The sequence below is a fragment of the Schistocerca americana genome, chromosome 3 (genome assembly GCF_021461395.2).
Source record: "Schistocerca americana isolate TAMUIC-IGC-003095 chromosome 3, iqSchAmer2.1, whole genome shotgun sequence".
In the NCBI taxonomy this organism is placed as follows: domain Eukaryota; kingdom Metazoa; phylum Arthropoda; class Insecta; order Orthoptera; family Acrididae; genus Schistocerca; species Schistocerca americana.
The window spans coordinates 932,536,132-932,557,799 of NC_060121.1; the positions used below are offsets into that span (position 1 = coordinate 932,536,132).

The following is a 21,668-nucleotide window of genomic DNA, read 5'->3' on the forward strand; positions in this document are numbered from 1 at the left end:
GTCAAAATGTTTCAGCTGCCTGACCCTTTCTTCCAACTAACTGCGGGACATGCCTGTGGACGCCAATCTGGCTTTAGTGACAGCTGAATCACTGGACCTGCCATGTCCTGCATGGTCACCTCCACTTTCAGGTGTCTACGGGCCTATGCAAGAAGTCCCAGATCCAGCATCAGCTACGTCAGACATCTGCCAGAAGCATTCTTTCGTGTTTTTTTCCACCTTCAGACAGCTGCCACCACATCCTCCCCCACAATGGCTGGGCAAATTCTGGCTGTAGGTGACAGTTCAATGGAGGAAGGATTCAGTAACCCCAATGGACACATAAATGAATAAAGTGTAATGTTGCACACATCTGGTGGGGAGGGAACCTGTGACTGGCATGCCATCCTTACCACAGACTCGTCACATGAGAGTGCACATTGAACCAAATAAAAGGCCAGATATTCTGCACTGAAAAGGCACATTACAGTGTTAACAGGCTGTTTTCAGTGGAACTTGATCCTTCTACTCCGAAGCAATCTCCAAATGGTTTCTACTGTTACTCTGATGAATATTCCTCCAAATATTATTTCTACTTGACTCGTGGACTAATTTGTTATTTATTTGTCATAGAATTTGTTTTCAGCGCTCAATTCTTGAAGTTTTGCATCAAGTCACTGTGTGCAAAACATGTATTCTGCACTGTACATCTACACATTTCAAACAGCAACTGCCTTCACAATGTTACAAAATCGCAACAATAGCTGAAAATGTGCACTGCCTAAGAAGAATGAGAAAATTAGCACAATTTCAATAAAAAAATTACATAAAAACGATATAATTTTTATTTATGTAAGATATATGGTTTTTACACTCTACTTACCAATATATGCTTGCTGGCCACAAGGAGAGATACATGCAGGAGCTTCAATTCGACCTCCAAGTTGCAGAACAGAATGAACTTTTCCATCATCATGAATGGTGGCAAGTTGGCCAGAGTGAGATCCAACAATTGCTAGCCAGTGCTTGCTAAATGGTACATACTACAATTACACATATTCTTGTAAAATCAACAATAAAAACATACAAAATTATCTTACTGAACTTAAGTCACACATATTCAACTTTATACAGACAAATAGAAAGCCTCACATTCTGGAAAACATTTAATCACTCTGTCATGTGTAAAACCAGCCAACTCCATGCAACAGTCAAAGATGAAAGGAACACAAAATTCATCATTCATGAATTGAATGAGAGTAAAGTGCAATTACCACAATTAAATTCTTGTACATTGTTTGTTACTTAGGAACTAAAAAAGTTACACATGCAGGGACAACAGGATGGAAAGGTATGAATGGTGCAAATGCATCAAACAAGTTGCATTCAGTCTGATGGAGTTTACAGAGAATAACAGAATAAACTAAATCATTAGAGACTTCCACTTTTCATTTAAGATTGGAAGTGTGAGATGTACTGATTGTGGGAATATGCAGCATAACAAACTAAGTAAAAGGAACAGCAGAAATAAGAACAATAACAATGAAATTATAAGATGCTAATTGAAAGTGTCATATTTAATGTACTTGTTCATGAATTTACATTTATTTCAGGGAAAATTAGACCACTCTATCAGAGTGTTTGTGTTTGGTAGAAGTAATAGACAATCATTAAAATTTTACTTTATAAAATGAACTGAGAACTTAAAGTACAGATTTGATGTAGAGGAGTTTTGGCAAAGCCTAATATAGAGGATAAATTATTGTAGATAAAAATAAATACCTAATAAAGCAATAACAAAACAGCATAGTTTGATTTTCATTTCGTGGTAAAATTCAAAAAAAGTGGCAAAAGTGTAGATTTTTTTAAACTCTTGCTACAAAAGATAACACAAGGAAATGAAAAAGGAAACTAAATGACTACTTCTGCGTTCTTGAGAAGGGCTTCATGTGAAGCCTACAATTTTCACATACAAAATACGGCAAAAGTTCCACCAGAAAATTCTATCACAATGTAGCCATATATACAGTTAATGAAAATATGAACTTTTATACAATCTTTCTCTCTCTCCTACCACCACATTTCTCCTACCAAAAACTGGGTATGTTGGCTAAGATGTGTCTCAAGCACAATATTTAACTATTGTACTGACTTGATAAGCTATCTTTATAAATAATCAATGACCCAGTTCATTTCTGGCAGACTGAAATATGTAGTATTAATACACAGCAATGCATGCAATTAGAAATATCCAAATCTGCTCACTAACAGGACAGTTAAACTCTTTCCTGCCTTTTCAAAAGTTTTTGAGAAAATGGCCTATGATAAAACAGTGACTAGCTTTTTTAATATATATAGACACACACAATAACAAACACAAACACACACACAAATTTCAAGCTTTCGCAACCCACGGCTGCTTCATCAGGAAAGAGGGAAAGATGAAAGGATGTGGGTTTTAAGGGAGAGGGTAAGGAGTCATTCCAATCCCGGGAGCGGAAAGACTTACCTTGGGGGCAAAAAGGGACAGGTTTACACTTGCACACACAATCATATCCATCCGCACATAACAGACATATGCAGACACAAGCTGTCTGCTTGTGTCTGGTATGTGCGGATGGATATGTGTGTGTGTGCGCGAGTGTAAACCTGCCCCTTTTTCCCCCCAAGGTAAGTCTATCCGCTCATATGCAGACACAAGCTGTCTGCTTGCGTCTGTTATGTGCGGATGGATATGTGAGTGTGTGCGCGAGTGTAAACCTGTCCCTTTTTCCCCCCAAGGTAAGTCTTTCCGCTCCCGGGATTGGAATGACTCCTTACCCTCTCCCTTAAAACCCACATCCTTTCGTCTTTCCCTTTCCTTCCCTCTTTCCTGATGGAGCAACCGTGGGTTGCGAAAGCTTGAAATTTGCGTGTGTGTTATTGTTTCTATCAACATACCAACACTTTCGTTTGGTAAAATACAGAATCATTGTTTTTAGATATATTTTTCCCATGTGGAATGTTTCCCTCTGGGAAAAATATATCTAAAAAGAAAGATGATGTGACTTACCAAACGAAAGCGCTGGCATGTTGATAGATACACAAACATACACACAAAATTCAAGCTTTCGTAACCAGCGGTTGCTTCATCAGGAAAGAGGGAAGGAGAGGCAAAGACAAAAGGATGTGGTTTTTAAGGGAGAGGGTAAGGAGTTATTCCAATCCCGGGAGCGGAAAGACTTACCTTAGGGGGAAAAAAGGATAGGTATACACTCGCGCGCACACACACACACACACACATATCCATCTGCACATACACAGACACAAGCAGACCAAGATGTCAGTTGAGGCAGAAGTACAGAGGTAAAGATGTTGTTGAATGACAGGTGAGGTATGAGTGGCGGCAACTTGAAATTAGCGGAGGTTGAGGCCTGGTGGATAACGAGAACAGAGGATATCCTGAAGGGCAAGTTCCCATCTCCGGAGTTCTGACAGGTTGGTGTTAGTGGGAAGTATCCAGATAACACAGACGGTGTAACACTTTGCCAATATGTGCTGGCCGTGCACCAAGGCATGTTTAGCCACAGGGTGATCCTCATTACCAACAAACACTGTCTGCCTGTGTCCATTCATGCGAATGGACAGTTTGTTGCTGGTCATTCCCACATAGAAAGCTTCACAGTGTAGGCAGGTCAGTTGGTAAATCACGTGGGTGCTTTCACACGTGGCTCTGCCTTTGATCGTGTACACCTTCCGGGTTACAGGACTGGAGTAGGTGGTGGTGGGAGGGTGCATGGGACAGGTTTGCACCAGGGGCGGTTACAAGGGTAGGAGCCAGAGGGTAGGGAAGGTGGTTTGGGGATTTCATAGGGATGAACCAACAGGTTGCGAAGGTTAGGTGGATGGCGGAAAGACACTCCTGGTGGAGTGGGGAGGATTTCACGAAGGATGGATCTCATTTCAGGGCAGGATTTGAGGAAGTCGTAACCCTGCTGGAGAGCCACATTCAGAGTCTGATCCAGTCCCGGAAAGTATCCAGTCACAAGTGGGGCACTTTTGGGGTTCTTCTGTGGGAGGTTCTGGGTTTGAGGGGATGAGGAAGTGGCTCTGGTAATTTGCTTCTGTACCAGGTCGGGAGGGTAGTTGCCGGATGCGAAAGCTGTTTTCAGGTTGGTGTAATGGTTCAGGGATTCCGGACTGGAGCAGATTCGTTTGCCACAAAGACCTAGGCTGTAGGGAAGGGACCGTTTCATGTGGAATGGGTGGCAGCTGTCACAATGGAGGTACTGTTGCTTGTTGGTGAGTTTGATGTGGACGGACGTGTGAAGCTGGCCATTGGATAGATGGAAGTCAATGTCAAGGAAAGTGGCATGGGATTTGGAGTAGGACCAGGTGAATTTGATGGAACCAAAGGAGTTGAGGTTGGAGAGGAAATTCTGGAGTTCTTCTTCACTGTGAGTCCAGATCATGAAGATGCCATCAATAAATCTGTACCAAACTTTGGGTTGGCAGGCCTGGGTAACCAAGAAGGCTTCCTCTAAGCAACCCATAAATAGGTTGGCATACAAGGGGGACATCCTGGTAACCATGGCTGTTCACTTTAATTGTTGGTATGTCTGGCCTTCAAAAGTGAAGAAGTTGTGAGTCAGGATGAAGCTGGCTATGGTAATGAGGAAAGAGGTTTTAGGTAGGGTGGCAGGTGATTGGCTTGAAAGGAAGGGCTCCATCGCAGCGAGGCCCTGGACGTGCGGAATATTTGTGTATAAGGAAGTGGCATCAATGGTTACAAGGATGGTTTCCGGGGGTAACAGATTGGGTAAGGATTCCAGGTGTTCGAGAAAGATGATGTGACTTACCAAACGAAAGCACTGGCATGTTGATAGATACACAAACAAACACAAACATACACACAAAATTCAAGCTTTCGCAACCAGCGGTTGCTTCATCAGGAAAGAGGGAAGGAGAGGGAAAGACAAAAGGATGTGGGTTTTAAGGGAGAAGGGAGAGGGTAAGGAGTCATTCCAATCCCAGGAGTGGAAAGATTTACCTTAGGGGGAAAAAAGGACAGGTATACACTCGCACACACACACACATATCCATCCGCACATACACAGACACAAGCAGACTGTCTGCTTGTGTCTGTGTATGTGCAGAGGTCTACCACAAACATGGTGATTCATTACTGGATCAAATCATAACAGGTGACGAGACTTGGGTGAAACACGTCAATTGCGAGACAAAATTATAGTTCATGGAGTGAGGGCACACAAGGTCCCCCCAAAAGCTGAGAATATGTTTGCAAACCTTGTCAGCAAGGAAGTTGATGGTGACAGTGTTTTGGAACAGGCAAGGTGTGTTTCCTATTGATTTTCTCGAACATGTAGCAACCATAAATTCTGCCCACTACTGTCAAACTTTGCACAGCATTAGAAGAGCAGTTCAAAACAAACGCTGAGGGAAGCTGACGTCCAAAATTTTGTTTTTGCATGACAATGCCCGACCTCACATGGCAAACCACAGTAAAGAACTCATTAATTCATTAAAATGGGAAATTTTCCCTCACCCGCCCTACTGCCCCAATCTTGCACCAAGTGACTTCCACTTGTTTCCCAAGATGGAGAACTGGCCTGCAACGCAGCATTCTGATGAGGATGTGGACTCACTGGTCAAAGTCTCAGGCGGCAGAATTTTACAAAGAAGGTCTTTCAAAGCTTGTCCACCACTATGGTAAGTGCCTCAATGTGTTTGGTGACTATGTGGAAAAGTAATATGTCAGTCGCTCTTTCAGATATATATAATAAAACGTATTTCTTGTACATAGTTATTTTTTTAATGCCAAAACGTTCCCTAGTTTCTGGATAGCCCTCGTAAAGAATTATGGGATTAATAGCCCCCCACCTCCACCCTCTTGCAAGGATGGAGTCTTACCTTCACAAAAGAAATCAAAGGGGTCCTACAGACACACTGGGTCATAAGCATGAAACTAACCTCAGGAAGGGGGAGAACATAACATGTGGATTCACAGAATGATCAGTAATCCATTCTTGCTTTTAACCTTCATAAACAATCTTTCAATGACTTTAATGGATGGTTCAAAAACTATGTTTGATGATGACACTATCATACTAATCAACTGTCTAAAATGAACCTTACTAGACACAACTCAGATAACAGGTGAACAGTTCCATCACTGGTTCATGGTAAATGATTCACATCTTAATCTCACAAAGATTCATATTATGTAATTTTGAGTAAACAAAAATGAGCTGCTTGCACCAGAAGTAGACATTAATGGTCACACAATCAATGGAACACTGAGTGTAAAATGCCAAGAGGTCCACTTGAATGACATGTTCAAATGTAGTCAAAAAAGAGATAAACTAATGAAGAAGCTCAGTTCAATATGTCTGATGTTCAAAGTATCTAATTTCCACTCCCTCTTGTCTTGCAAATTCTCTTCTATGGCAGTGCACTTAAGAATTAATGAAGTATTCATTCGAGAGAAGTGAGCAGTAAGCGTACTGTGAGAAGTAGCTAGCTCCAAATCTTGCACAGTCCTTTTTAAGGGTCTTGGAATTCTCACGCTAAGTCCCAATTACATTTACTCATTAATGATTTTAGTTGCTGACAATAAAAAGCAGTTTAATCTGAATTGTGATCTTCAAAATCACAACAGAAGCTCACAAAATAAATGTCATGGGCACTTTGCTTTCTTGTCTAGAGTTCACAGGGCAGTTATGGAATCAGGTACAAAGGTGTTCAACCATCTACTATAAATCAAGAAACTGAGGATCCCAATCAGTTCAAAAGATAACTAAAAATGTACGTTACGAGCCACTGTACAAATTATCTATTTATCTAGTTAGTAACATTGGCAGCATCAGTGTAGGTAGTAAATCTTTATATACAAAAACTGAGCCTGCATATGTTTGTCCTTGCAAAATTAAAAAAGTTGTTGGTCGACAGACTTGAAATTTCTACACAATGTTGCAGCATTTTACCAAAAATCTCAGAACGTTCTTGACACAGTTCCTTAAAATATTATATGATACTCCAATGAACATTCAGATGGATAGTAGGCTACACACTTTAATACATATACAACATATATATAAAATATATAATACTGAAATGTTGTTAGCAAAAGTCTCGAAAAGTTCTTGACTGATTTACTTAAAATTTTAAATGTTGTTGTTGTTGTGGGCTTCGGTCCTGAGACTGGTTTGATGCAGCTCTCCATGCTACTCTATCCTGTGCAAGTTTTTTCATCTCCCAGTACCTACTGCAACCTACATCCTTCTGAATCTGTTTAGTGTATTCATCTCTTGGTCTCCCTCTATGATTTTTACCCTCCACGCTGCCCTCCAATACTAAATTGGTGATACCTTGATGCCTCAGAACATGTCCTACCAACTGATCCCTTCTTCTAGTTAAGTTGTGCCACAAACTTCTCTTCTCCCCAATCCTATTCAATACCTCCTCATTAGTTATATGATCTACCCATCTAATCTTCAGCATTCTTCTGTATCACCACATTTCGAAAGCTTCTATTCTCTTCTTGTCCAAACTAGGTATCGTCCATGTTTCACTTCCATACATGGCTACACTCCATACAAATACTTTCAGAAACGACTTCCTGACACTTAAATCAATACTCGATGTTAACAAATTTCTCTTCTTCAGAAACGCTTTCCTTGCCATTGCCAGTCTACATTTGATATCCTCTCTACTTCGACCATCATCAGTTATTTTGCTCCCCAAATAGCAAAACTCCTTTACTACTTTAAGTGTCTCATTTCCTAATCTAATTCCCTCAGCAACACCCAACTTAATTCGACTGCATTCCATTATCCTCGTTTTGCTTTTGTTGATGTTCATCTTATACCCTCCTTTCATGACACTGTCCATTCCGTTCAACTGCTCTTCCAAGTCCTTTGCTGTCTCTGACAGAATTACAATGTCATCGGCGAACCTCAAAGTTTTTATTTCTTCTCCATGGATTTTAATACCTACTCTGAATTTTTCTTTTGTTTCCTTCACTGCTTGCTCAATATACAGATTGAATAACATCGGGGATGGGCTACAACCCTGTCTCACTCCCTTGCCAACCAATGCTTCCCTTTCGTGCCCCTCAACTCTTATAACTGCCATCTGCTTTCTGTACAAATTGTAAATAGCCTTTCGCTCCCTGTATTTTGCCCCTGCCACCTTCAGAATTTGAAAGAGAGTATTCCAGTCAATATTGTCAAAAGCTTTCTCTAAGTCAACAAATGGTAGAAACGTAGGTCTGCCTTTCCTTAATCTATCTTCTAAGATAAGTCGTAGGGTCAGTATTGCCTCACGTGTTCCAACATTTCTACGGAATCCAAACTGATCTTCCCCAAGGTCAGCTTCTACCAGTTTTTCCATTCGTCTGTAGAGAATACGCGTTAGTATTTTGCATCCGTGACTTATTAAACTGATTGTTCGGTAATTTTCACATCTGTCAACGCCTGCTTTCTTTGGGATCGGAATTATTATATTCTTCTTGAAGTCTGAGGGTATTTCGCCTGTCTCATACATCTTGCTCACCAGATGGTAGAGTTTTGTCATGACTGGCTCTCCCAAGGCCATCAGTAGATCTAATGGAATGTTGTCTACTCCTGGGGCCTTGTTTCGACTCAGGTCTTTCAGTGCTCTGTCAAACTCTTCACGCAGTATCGTATCTCCCATTTCATCTTCATCTACATCCTCTTCCATTTCCATAATATTGTCCTCAAGTACATTGCCCTTGTATAGACCCTCTATATACTCCCTCCACCTTTCTGCTTTCCCTTCTTTGCTTAGAACTGGGTTTCCATCTGAGCTCTTGATATTCATACAAGTGGTTCTCTGTTCTCCAAAGGTCTCTTTAATTTTCCTGTAGGCAGTATCTATCTTGCCCCTAGTGAGATAACCCTCTAAACCCTTACATTTGTCCTCTAGCCATCCCTGCTTAGCCATTTTGCACTTCCTGTCGATCTTGTTTTTGAGACGTTTGTATTCCTTTTTGCCTGCTTCATTTACTGCAGTTTTATATTTTCTCCTTTTATGAATTAAATTCAGTATTTCTTCTGTTACCCAAGGATTTCTACTAGCCCTCGTCTTTTCACCTACTAGGTCCTCTGCTGCCTTCACTACTTCATCTCTCAAAGCTACCCATTCTTCTTCTGCTGTATTTCTTTCCCCCATTCCTGTCAATTGTTCCCTTATGCCCTCCCTGAAAATCTGTTCATAACCAATAGATTGTGAGCAGAGTCCACATCTGGCCCTGGAAATGTCTTACAATTTAAAACCTGGTTCCTAAATCTCTGTCTTACCATTATGTAATCTATCTTAAACCTGTCAGTATCTCCAGGCTTCTTCCATGTATACAACCTTCTTTTATGATTCTTGAACCAAGTGTTAGCTATGATTAAGTTGTGCTCTGTGCAAAATTCTGCCAGGTGGCTTCCTCTTTCATTTCTTAGCCCCAATCCATATTCACCTACTACGTTTCCTTCTCTCCCTTTTCCTACTACCGAATTCCAGTCACCCATGACTATTAAATTTTCTTTTCCCTTCACTATCTGAATAATTTCTTTTATTTCATCATACATTTCTTCAATCACTTCGTCATCCGCAGAGTTAGTTGGCATATAAACTTGTACTACTGTAGTAGGCGTGGGCTTCATGTCTATCTTGGCCACAATAATGTGTTCACCATGCTGTTTGTAGTAGTTTACCCGCACTCCTATTTTTTTATTCATTATTAAACCGCCTCCTACATTACCCCTATTTGATTTTGTATTTATAACCCTGTATTCACCTGACCAGAAGTCTTGTTCCTGCTGCCACCAAACTTCACTAATTCCCACTATATCTAACTTTAACCCATCCATTTCCCTTTTTAAATTTTCTAACCTACCTGCCCGATTAAGGGATCTGACATTCCACTCTCTGATCTGTAGAATGCCAGTTTTCTTTCTCCTGATAACGACATCCTCTTGAGTAGTCCCCACCCGGAGATCCGAATGGGGGAGTATTTTACCTCCGGAATATTTTACCCATACAGTAAAGCTGCATGCCCTCAGGAAAAATTACAGCCGTAGTTTCCCCTTGCTTTCAGCTGTTCGCAGTACCAACACAGCAAGACTGTTTTGGTTAGTGTTACAAGGCCAGATCAGTCAATCTTCCAGACTGTTGCCCCTGCAACTACTGAAAAGGCTGCTGCCCTTCTTCAGGAACCACATGTTTGTCTGGCCTCTCAACAGATACCCCTCCATTGTGGTTGCACCTACGGTACGGCTATCTGTATCGCTGAGGCACGCAAGCCTCCCCACCAATGGCAAGGTCCATGGTTCTTCATTTTAAATGATACTCCGTAAAACATTCTGACAGACATAGATTAGATACTGATTTAAAAAACAATGTACAGGTTTTCTTTAAAACTGGACTGTAAGAAAGAAAATGCTCTGATGTAAAGCTATGCCAGTTTTAACTATGATAGTAGGGCATATATATATTTTAAACATAAATTCTATTCACAACAATGTGCTGCTTTGTTTCTTCCTGAAAGACAGTTTTCAGAGCAAACAGGAAAGTAGTACTTCTGGCTTACTGGCTCATGATTAGAATATTACTACAGATTCTGAATTTTCAATAACAATAAACATGGCTCAAGGACAGAGGGGGAAAGGGGAAAGGGGGGAGGAGGAGATGGATGGAGCAGTGGGAGGAAATGGATATAGAAAGCAGGAAGGAGGGGCTGGACAGCGAAAGGGGCCAGGTGGACATGGAGAGGGGGGAAGGGTGTGTGTGGGGGGGGGGGGGGGGTGGAGGAGGAGGAGATGAACAAAGAGAGAGGAGGAGATGGACAAAGAGAGGGGAGGAGATGGACAAAGAGAGGGGAGGAGAGGGTGGCCAGAGACAGGGAGGAGAAGAAGATTAGTTTTATATCCAATATCTCATACATATTGGAATGTGAGTTTTCTCTTTTCTTTCTTTTCCATTTAACCAGAATGAGTCACAGCAACATGTGGCTGGGTACAGCTAGTAATAATATAAAAACAACACTGTACATGCAGAAATAGATAACAATTTCCTTTGAAAAATACCAATGTAATTAAGTACACATTAAGCTACTAATTGGAGATTAATGGCAGCTACTTAATACAACTGAGGAAACAGCAGCTTTCTTTTTAATTTACTACATTACATTTATCTGTCATAAGCACAAAGAGCATTGAGCACTATAGTGATAGTTTAACGGTGTACAGATTAAGTTTCTATGATTTGCTTGTCTTTTGTTAATGTCTACCTCGACTTGTTCAACTTCCTTGAAAGTTATCCTTCATGGGACACAATGTATCAACTAATGAATGGTAATATGGAAATATGCATTCCTGCAGCTGAAAACAATTACAACTACTCAAAGTGAGCTAAACATGAGGGCCTGACTTAATTTCCATAAAGTTTTGCACTAAGTACGTTGGAGACATGGCCCCTTTCATAACTCATATTTATTCAAAATCTCTTGCACAATGAATAGTTCCATGTCACTAGAAAAAGAGTATTGGCTGTCCTTCCACTACCAATCAGCAAGTCTTTGCACGTGGCCACCAAAATTGGCCAATCCTGCAACCAAGAAAGATAAAAGAAGGGATGCACAAAATTTCAGACCAATATGTTTAACACTGACCTGTTGCAAAATCCTAGAGCATACTACAAACATTATGGAATCAATTGAAAAAAAAAAGTTTATCTCACAGAACCAGTACTGGTTCAGAAAATTTCACTAACATGTAACACAAGTCGCTCTTTTTCACACACAATGATTTGCAAATAACACAAGCAGGTAAAGATTTAGATTTCGTGTTCTTATACTTCCACTAAGGTGTTTAGTACTGTACCACACTATTCACTGTTTTTTAAGATAGAGCACACAAAAATCTTAAGGAGACTATGATAGATATATAGGGTACAATGACGTTGCATATCCTGTTTTGAATTGTATCCCTTCTGAGTAGATATTTATAGAGTTTTCTCATGTGTACTGCTTACATACTTGATACTATGCCACCAGCTGTGAAATATTTTGCTGCTACTACTGCTTACTGAGCAAAAATCCAACTTCCTGTCTGTAATGGTGTTGAAGACTCTGCAATGATTCAACTTGGCAGTCAGAATCAAGTACATCCACCTTGGGGTAAGTGTTTCAAGTAATTAAAAAAAAAAATAGTTGTTTGTAATATTCATGTTCTGAACAAGGACTGGTTACAATAATTCATCACATTTGCAAAATCCCATAATGATATGCAACACCCATAAAACAGTAACATTAGTTCATCTTTAAACGGCCATCCATATATTTTTTGTATTAAAAAGTTGTACCATTTCCACAAAGCTATTATGCTCCTCTCATAAATATCCACAAATTATGGAATAGTTGAAATACTGGTCTGCTATTTCATGCTAAAAGCATACCATGTACTTAAGAAACCCATAGTATTATGTTCTGATAGTTCTTAACAAAATTATGAAGATATTTATACATTCAATTCCAGTGATGAGTCTTCAAGAGTTTTTAAAATGGTCAATCAATGACTGCTACACATCCACCCCACAAATGGTTATAGGGACACCACAGCCAAAGAAAAAGAAATACAAGCCTTTTATATAGCGGAAATAACCATATGGCCTGTGTTCAGGCAAGGAACTTTCTCAATAGACTATGTCCCTCAGTTTCACAAATCTGCAGTTGATGCTATGGGTAATATTAGTTCGCCTTTTAACAAAGTTGTCTTAATAATGGGCATCTTTATTCAATATACTCATGATGAGAAGTTTAAATATTTTCAGCAAATATATTAAAATCTTTCTACAGTTGTCCTGAATGGATTCACATTACAGCCATGAAAGTGACAAGGTTACAATTAAAATTTTGATACATCCATTTTCTTCCCTAGTGAAACAGATTATCATGCTTCCCTTTTGTTGTGTTATTAAAATCACTTTAGTGTGGGAATTGCAAGTAACAGTCAAATCAATGAAGAATAAGCATTATTACAACATTTCATTTGCCACCAATGAAATCTGACAAGAGTGTCTTTACATAAACCAATGAATGTCAGCTTAGGCTCACTATTACCTTCCACATATCAATAGGCTCACTATCCCCCTCCAAGTATCAACGGTTTAGGGTTAATATGCGCAAAACATTCAGTGTGTCACCATTGGAGCATTGTGGGACCACTCCAGGACTGGGATCTTCACAAAGTCAGGTGCAGTTAGTATGTCATATCAACATTCAACATCATAACAAAAAGATAGATTACTACCCACCATAAACATGACACACAGAGCTGTAGACAGGCACAACTAAAAGACAGTTACACATTGGCTTTCAGCCAAAGCCTTCATCAGAAAAGGAAACACACACACACACACACATGTATATTTATTCGCACAAACTAGTACACCTCATACGCACGATTGCCATCTCTGGCAGCACAGACTGGACTGAAACTGTCATACAGAACAGAAGCAGCAGTCTGACGGGGTAGGGGAGGGGAAGAGGAAGGGATAGCAAGATATGGGTTGGGGAAGAGAAGAGTGTTGTCTGGCAGATTGTGCAGAGACTAGACTACCAACAGGTGCAGCATCAGGAGGCTGTGGGTCAGTAAGGTGGCAAAAGGGGGGAGGGGGGGGAGGGCAAAAGAAGAGGGATAGAGGAATGGAGAAGGGGAAGGGGAAAGCTAGATGGGTGTGTTGGCAGCACACAAAACAAAGAGGGTGGCAGATGAGGATACGAAGCAAGTGACAGGACAGAGGGGATGGAAACGACAGTAGGTTACCATAGGCTGAGGCCAGGATAATTTCGGGAGCAGATAATGTCTTGTATGGGATAGGAGTTATGCTTGTGGAAAGAAAACATGCATAATGGAACACCAGACATTAAAAAAAAAAAAAAAAAAAAAAAAAAAATCTGCTGACATGGAATGCGAAGAGGCACATGAGAGAGTAATAGAACACAATTATGAGTAAGAAACAAATGTAAAAACTATACGGTTTTACAAATGTGGCAATTTTTTTTTGTTCATTTACCTTTTGTACGAAGCTATACACGGAGAAGAGTCAATACATTTGTTGAGGTATAACTTCCATTTTAATGAGGGGCTGATGCCAGAATATACTTTACAGTGACATGTATACGGTTCTACTGCAGAATAATTTTCTGTCCTACCTTGGCAATGAGAATGGAGCACACAGTCTTTTGCAAAGTCCAATGAGCAATTCTCTGAGCACCACAATATATTTTGTTCTGCACCTTTCACACACACAGTTGATAAATTTTCAGTTAACTGTCTGTTCTGTCTTTCAATAAATTCTCTTTCTTCGTTACTCTTAAATAACTGCGCACTCTCCAGACCTCCCCTCTCAGAGTACTGGGTAGTAGCTCTACGTTTCACACTTTGAATATTTCTGTTGTCCTGGAATACTGTTTCACTATTAGTACACTGTCCTTCATCCACAACGTCTTTTCTTTTTGATGTCTGGGGCGTTTTTGGCACCAATGAGGAAGATGCACAATCAACAGTTTTTCCAGGACATTCCTGCGTTATTTTGGTTTCTTCCTTTTTCTGCAGTATTTTCTCACCATGTAACATCTCTGAATATTGTTTTACACTACAATATTTTTTTGTGTCAGCTTTACAATTATTTTCAAAGCCCTGGGAATGGCCATCATGGTGCATTTTAATGACATCTGGTATATTACTACCATAAATTCTCCTACTGTCAGGATCGGCAATCAGATTTTTGCTATAAGATTTATTTTCAATGATTTGATATTCTACTGTAACATCCGTAGAATTGGTGCTTTGCTCCTGGTTCTGAAATGATAAAATTGTTATGTTAGTGCCAATAACTTTCCAACAAGATTTAGTAAATAAATATATTGTATCATATGAAGAATTTTTTATGATCTGGAGTACCCTCATGCTAACTTTCTGAGTGGCTCAATTGTGCACTGTATTTTTTTCAGTTCAAGTAATCGGAAATATAAAAATGCTTGTTCTACTTACACAAGAGACAGTGGGCACAATCAAAGATCCAGTGGAGAGTGTCTCAGAATTTTCCCCTGTTATTCTTGAAGCTGCAGCATTCACAGAAAGGCTATGTTGGTGCAAGTTACTGACAGGAAGTTTGTCCTCTAAGTTGACACCAGAGAGACTGTCTGCTGCAAAAGAACTGTCATAATTAGCAATTCTAACAGATAAAAAACAAATAATGTAGATGGAGGCAATTGAGTTCCAGTTCATTATTAAAATTTTAATAAACACTGAGTTCTGTACTCGGAACATGACAGATATAGAAATTAAGAGATATATAAATTAATGACATATTTTACTGCTTTGCACACTGCTAAATACGTTGTACATTTCCCTGCCTCTTTTTTTTCTGAGTCTGGCACAATGTACTGATAAAAATGAAATTAATGAAGCTGCAATGGCATGAAATGATATCAGTACAATCCATACAGATGCACTGAACCTGCAATGTTTTCCACAAACTCCTTTCCCCCATTGGTGCTGTTCTTACATACTCCATGGAGAACCCTCTACCGGCAGTGATCAGAAATCATAGATAAAAACATCAGTGACAATGAAAGTTTGAGTCAAGTCTGGCTGTGTTATTGGATTGCCTTATGATTAAGATGAATGTGGTATAGAGTGCTGGTACAACCCCAACTGTCTCTCAAAGTTGGCAACGGCAATGCAAGTTTCCATCAGACACCGACAGTAATTGTGCGGGATCTGGCAGACCCAGTGGTGTGTGTCTGCTGAGCCACACCTCCTGCAGCTCTGCTGTTGCAATATAGGACCCCCGGCAGCAGCCACACGGCCCACTCTCACTCCGAGCCACTTCACTAAGTGATGCTATGCAGACATCACCTAGCTGCAACTCTGAAACCACTGTTCGTGTTTTAGTTCAGAGAGCCACATAGTTGTCACTACTGTATTAGCTGGACTCTGTTTCTTGCTGCATTATGTGCTTGGAGAGTCTTCATGCGCTTGGAGAAAGCTACCACTTAAGTAAAGCTTTTGTTTACTGTATTTGCTTATTTACTCATCACTTCTACACCCGTCCAGCTTTCCCACAATGACAGCTGCTGCACCACTCTGTAGCCCACCTCTCCTCACCAGTGTGTATGAAGTGGTACACAACAGTGAATGATCGAGGTAAGCAGGAAGTTGAACTTGAACGAGCCTGCGGATCATAACGACAAAAGTGACAACACAGTAGTTAAGGTAGATAACAATGCCACTGGTGGTAGAACAGTGTGGTCAGTCAGAGAAGACATTATAGTTAATGGAGATGATAAGATTGATCCAGACAAAAAAGAAGAAAATGCAGAAGGAAATGATACAAGAGTATTAAAAGACGTGGTTCTGAATGTTTCAAGCTTTTATAATAGTGAGTCACTGAATGGCCTTCCAGCAATATTTGAAGTAGTGGCAAACGTACATGCAGGAAAGAGTAGATTTGTGGGGCCAGTATCAACAACAGAAATTGTATTACCAGGAGATATAAGGCACACATCAGTAGGAGAAGGAAGTATAGATAAGTCCACTCAAAATTGAACTGAATAAGACAAGGAATGGTCCAAATGTCAATGGGCAGGAAGGTAATTTTAATGACATAATCCGTAGCACAATATGACAACACTAACTTAGCACACGCTGCTTCATTTACGTAGACTGCATTGTCTGCACAGATTTTTGTTTTGTTTTCCTGTAATAGAATTTTTACATTCATAAATTACAACACTTTCTAAGCTTTTCACACTAATTAAGGCCATCGAAGAGTGGTCTTTTCTGAATGTACTTCTGACTAAAAAGTGATTCCAGCAGCTGGAGTCCAAGGTCCCTGTTAAACATGTTTTTTGTGTTCTAGTAATGATATTTCCATAGATACTTTCATCCCTTAACCACATACTTCTTTATATCTAACTGAGAAGTGAAATACCAATTTTCATAGATTTGGCTTCAAAATTTTTAATATAAGAAATATTATTTTAAAAATTTGCATCCCCTTAGATGCTGAATTTACAAAAACTGTGAAACATGATTATTTTATTTTATTTTATTTCTTACAGAGATGCCAAATACAATTTTCCATAGATTTAGCTTTGAAAATGCTTTCATAATGATATAATTTTTCATCCCACATTCCACTCCATTATGGGGCTGAATTTCCAAATACACTGAAACATGTATTATTTCAATTTGCAACAGAGAAGTCAAATATCAATTTTCATACATGTGGCTTTAAACATACTTTAGAAGTTCCTTAATAACGTTTTATTCTCAAAAAAAATTCCACCCATTATTTTACCTTCTTATAGGTTGAATTTCCAAAAGTGCTAGAATGCATATTTTCTATTTATTACTGAAAAACCAAATTCCAATTTTCATAGTTCTAGCTTTAAAATTGTCTTAATAGTGACATATTTTCAAAAAGCCTTTAATTCCCTACTTCAACCCCTTAGTAGTGGAATTTTGAAATAAAATCAACCGCCTCTCCAAATTTCAAGTTTCTGTCCTTGGTGGTTCGAGCTGAGTGATGATGAATCAGTGAATTAGTCTAGCCCTATTTCACACCCCGACGTGCTGAATTTGGAAATAACGTGAAATTCAAATATTTTTATTTCTAACAGAGAAGCCAAAAACAAATTTTCATAGATTTAATTTCATAAATGCTTGCATAATGAAATATTTCCATAAAAACTTTCACCCCCCTATTTTACCCCCACATACCATAGTGGTTGAATTTACAAAAATAGTGAAACACACATATTGTTATATCTAACTGAGAAGCCAAATTCAAATTTTCATAGATTTAGCTTCAAAAATGCTTTCACAACGAAATTTTTCCATAAAATATTTCATCCCACTGCCTTAATATTGACATTTTTCAAGTAATCTTCCACCCCCTGTTTCATCCCATTAGTGGTGGGATTTCAAAAAATCCCTTCTTAAATGATGTCTACAGTATAGCACCGCATTTTGAAAGCTTCTATTCTTTTCTTGTCTAAACTATTTATCGTCCATGTTTCACATCCATACATAGCTACACTCCATACAAATACTTTCAGAAACGACTTCCTGTCACTTAAATCTATACTTGATGTTAATAAATTTCTCTTCTTCAGAAATGTTTTCCTTGCCATTGCCAGTCTACATTTTATATACTCTCTACTTTGACCATCATCAATTATTTTGCTCCTCAAATAGCAATACTCATTTACTACTTTAAGCGCCTCATTTCCTAATCTAATTCCCGCAGCATCACCCGATTTAATTTGACTACATTCCATTATTCTCATTTTGCTTTTGTTGGTGTTCATCTTATATCCTCCTTTCAAGACACTGTCCATTCCGTTCAGCTGCTCTTCCAGGTCCTTTGCTGTCTCTCACAGAATTACAATGTCATCGGCGAACCTCAAAGTTTTTATTTCTTCTCCATGGATTTTAATACCTACTCTGAATTTTTCTTTTGTTTCCTTTACTGCTTGCTCAATATACAGATTGAATAACATCGGGGAGAGGCTACAACCCTGTCTCACTCCCTTCCCAACCACTGCTTCCCTTTCATGCCCTTCGACTCTTATAACTGCCATCTGGTTTCTGTACAAATTGTAAGTAGCCTTTCGCTCCCTGTATTTTACCCCTGCCACCTTCAGAATTTGAAAGAGAGTATTCCAGTCAATATTGTCAAAAGCTTTCTCTAAATCTACAAATGCTAGAAATGTAGGTTTGCCTTTCCTTAATCTATTTTCTAAGGTAAGTCGTAGAGTCACTATTGCCTCACGTGTTCCAACATTTCTACGGAATCCAAACTGATCTTCCCCGAGGTCGGCTTCTACCAGTTTTTCCATTCGTCTGTAAGGAATTCGTGTTAGTATTTTGCAGCAGTGGCTTGTTAAACTGATAGTTCGGTAATTCTCACATCTGACAACACCTGCTTTCTTCGGGATTGGATTATTATATTCTTCTTGAAGTCTGAGGGTATTTCGCCTATCTCATACATCTTGCTCACCAGATGGTAGAGTTTTGTCAGGACTGGCTCTCCCAAGGCCATCAGTAGTTCTAATGGAATGTTGTCTACTCCCGGGGCCTTGTTTCGACTTAGGTCTTTCAGTGCTCTATCAAACTCTTCGCGCAGTACCATATCTCCCACTTCATCTTCATCTACATTCTCTTCCACTTCTATAATATTGTCCTTAAGAACATCGCCCTTGTATAGACCCTCTATATACTCCTTCCACCTTTCTGCTTTCCCTTCTTTGCTTGGAACTGGGTTTCCATCTGAGCTCTTGATATTCATGCAAGTGGTTCTCTTTTCTCCAAAGGTCTCTTTAATTTTCTTGTAGGCAGTATCTATCTTACCCCTGGGAATATTTAAAAACTGCAAAAGGTGCCCTAGCAACACCTGGGTATACAAAATCCCACGCAGTTGTGGACAAGTATATATTGGAACAATGAAAAGAAGCGAAAACACCCACTTAGGCGTACATAAAAGAAACTGTCGCTTAGGACACATCGAAAAATCGGCCGTAGCTGAGTATGTTTTTCGAGATGGGAACCACGAAATTAAATTTAATGAGACAAGTGTTCTAGCACGAACATCCCATTATCATGCACGCATGTATAGAGAAGCAATAGAGATTCACAAACACCATGTTGTTGTTGTTGTGGTCTTCAGTCCTGAGACTGGTTTGATGCAGCTCTCCATGCTACTCTATCCTGTGCAAGCTTTTTCATCTCCCAGTACCTACTGCAACCTACATCCTTCTGAATCTGCTTAGTGTATTCATCTCTTGGTCTCCCTCTACGATTTTTACCCTCCACGCTGCCCTCCAATACTAAATTGGTGATCCCTTGATGCCTCAGAACATGTCCTACCAACCGATCCCTTCTTCTGGTCAAGTTGTGCCACAAACTTCTCTCCTCCCCAATCCTATTCAATACCTCCTCATTAGTTACGTGATCTACCCATCTAATCTTCAGCATTCTTCTGTAGCACCACATTTCGAAAGCTTCTATTCTCTTCTTGTCCAGACTATTTATCATCCATGTTTCACTTCCATACATGGCTACACTCCATACGAATACTTTCAGAAATGACTTCCTGACACTTAAATCAATACTGGATGTTAACAGATTTCTCTTCTTCAGAAACGCTTTCCTTGCCATTGCCAGCCTACATTTTAAATCCTCTCTACTTCGACCATCATCAGTTATTTTGCTCCCCAAATAGCAATACTCCTTTACTACTTTAAGTGCCTCATTTCCTAATCTAATTCCCTCAGCATCACCCGACTTAATTAGACTACATTCCATTATCCTTGTTTTGCTTTTGTTGATGTTCATAATTATATCCTCCTTTCAAGACACTGTCCATTCCATTCAACTGCTCTTCCAAGTCCTTTGCTGTCTCTGACAGAATTACAATGTCATCGGCGAACCTCAAAGTTTTTATTTCTTCTCCATGAATTTTAATACCTACCCCGAATTTTTCTTTTGTTTCCTTTACTGCTTGCTCAATATACAGATTGAACAACATCGGGGAGAGGCTACAACCCTGTCTTACTCCCTTCCCAACCACTGCTTCCCTTTCATGTCCCTCGACTCTTATAACTGCCATCTGCTTTCTGTACAAATTGTAAATAGCCTTTCGCTCCCTGTATTTTACCCCTGCCACCTTTAGAATTTGAAAGAGAGTATTCCAGTCAACATTGTCAAAAGCTTTCTCTAAGTCTACAAATGCTAGAAACGTAGGTTTGCCTTTCCTTAATCTTTCTTCTAAGATAAGTCGTAAGGTCAGTATTGCCTCACGTGTTCCAGTGTTTCTACGGAATCCAAACTGATCTTCCCCGAGGTTGGCTTCTACTAGTTTTTCCATTCGTCTGTAAAGAATTCGTGTTAGTATTTTGCAGCTGTGACTTATTAAGCTGATAGTTCGGTAATTTTCACATCTGTCAACACCTGCTTTCTTTGGGATTGGAATTATTATATTCTTCTTGAAGTCTGAGGGTATTTCACCTGTTTCATACATCTTGCTCACCAGATGGTAGAGTTTTGTCAGGACTGGCTCTCCCACGGCCGTCAGTAGTTCCAATGGAATATTGTCTACTCCGGGGGCCTTGTTTCGACTCAGGTCTTTCAGTGCTCTGTCAAACTCTTCACACAGTATCGTATCTCCCATTTCATCTTCATCTACATCCTCTTCCATTTCCATAATATTGTCCTCAAGTACATCGCCCTTGTATAGACCCTCTATATACTCCTTCCACCTTTCTGCTTTCCCTTCTTTGCTTAGAACTGGGTTTCCATCTGAGCTCTTGATATTCATACAAGTCGTTCTCTTATCTCCAAAGGTCTCTTTAATTTTCCTGTAGGCGGTATCTATCTTACCCCTAGTGAGATAGGCCTCTACATCCTTACATTTGTCCTCTAGCCATCCCTGCTTAGCCATTTTGCACTTCCTGTCCATATCATTTTTGAGACGTTTGTATTCCTTTTTGCCTGTTTCACTTACTGCATTTTTATATTTTCTCCTTTCATCAAATAAATTCAATATCTCTTCTGTTACCCAAGGATTTCTACTAGCCCTCGTCTTTTTACCTACTTGATCCTCTGCTG

The 21,668-nt window shown here is 39.6% G+C and overlaps 1 protein-coding gene across 2 annotated transcripts in view; it reads right to left on the bottom strand.

The window, feature by feature from the left end:
• The window catches only part of LOC124605749 (beta-alanine-activating enzyme), a 169,807-nt gene that overhangs the window by 38,817 nt on the left and 109,322 nt on the right, over positions 1–21,668 (bottom strand). Inside the window, exons 8-10 of one of the 2 annotated variants that reach the window (XM_047137629.1) lie at positions 15,045–15,196; positions 14,065–14,852; positions 863–1,008 (exon numbers count right to left, since the gene is read on the bottom strand). In XM_047137629.1, the coding sequence (XP_046993585.1) occupies positions 863–1,008; positions 14,065–14,852; positions 15,045–15,196 (1,086 nt within the window). Of the gene's footprint in view, positions 1–862; positions 1,009–14,064; positions 14,853–15,044; positions 15,200–21,668 lie in introns of both variants that reach the window. The other variant, XM_047137628.1, reaches the window with a different exon arrangement.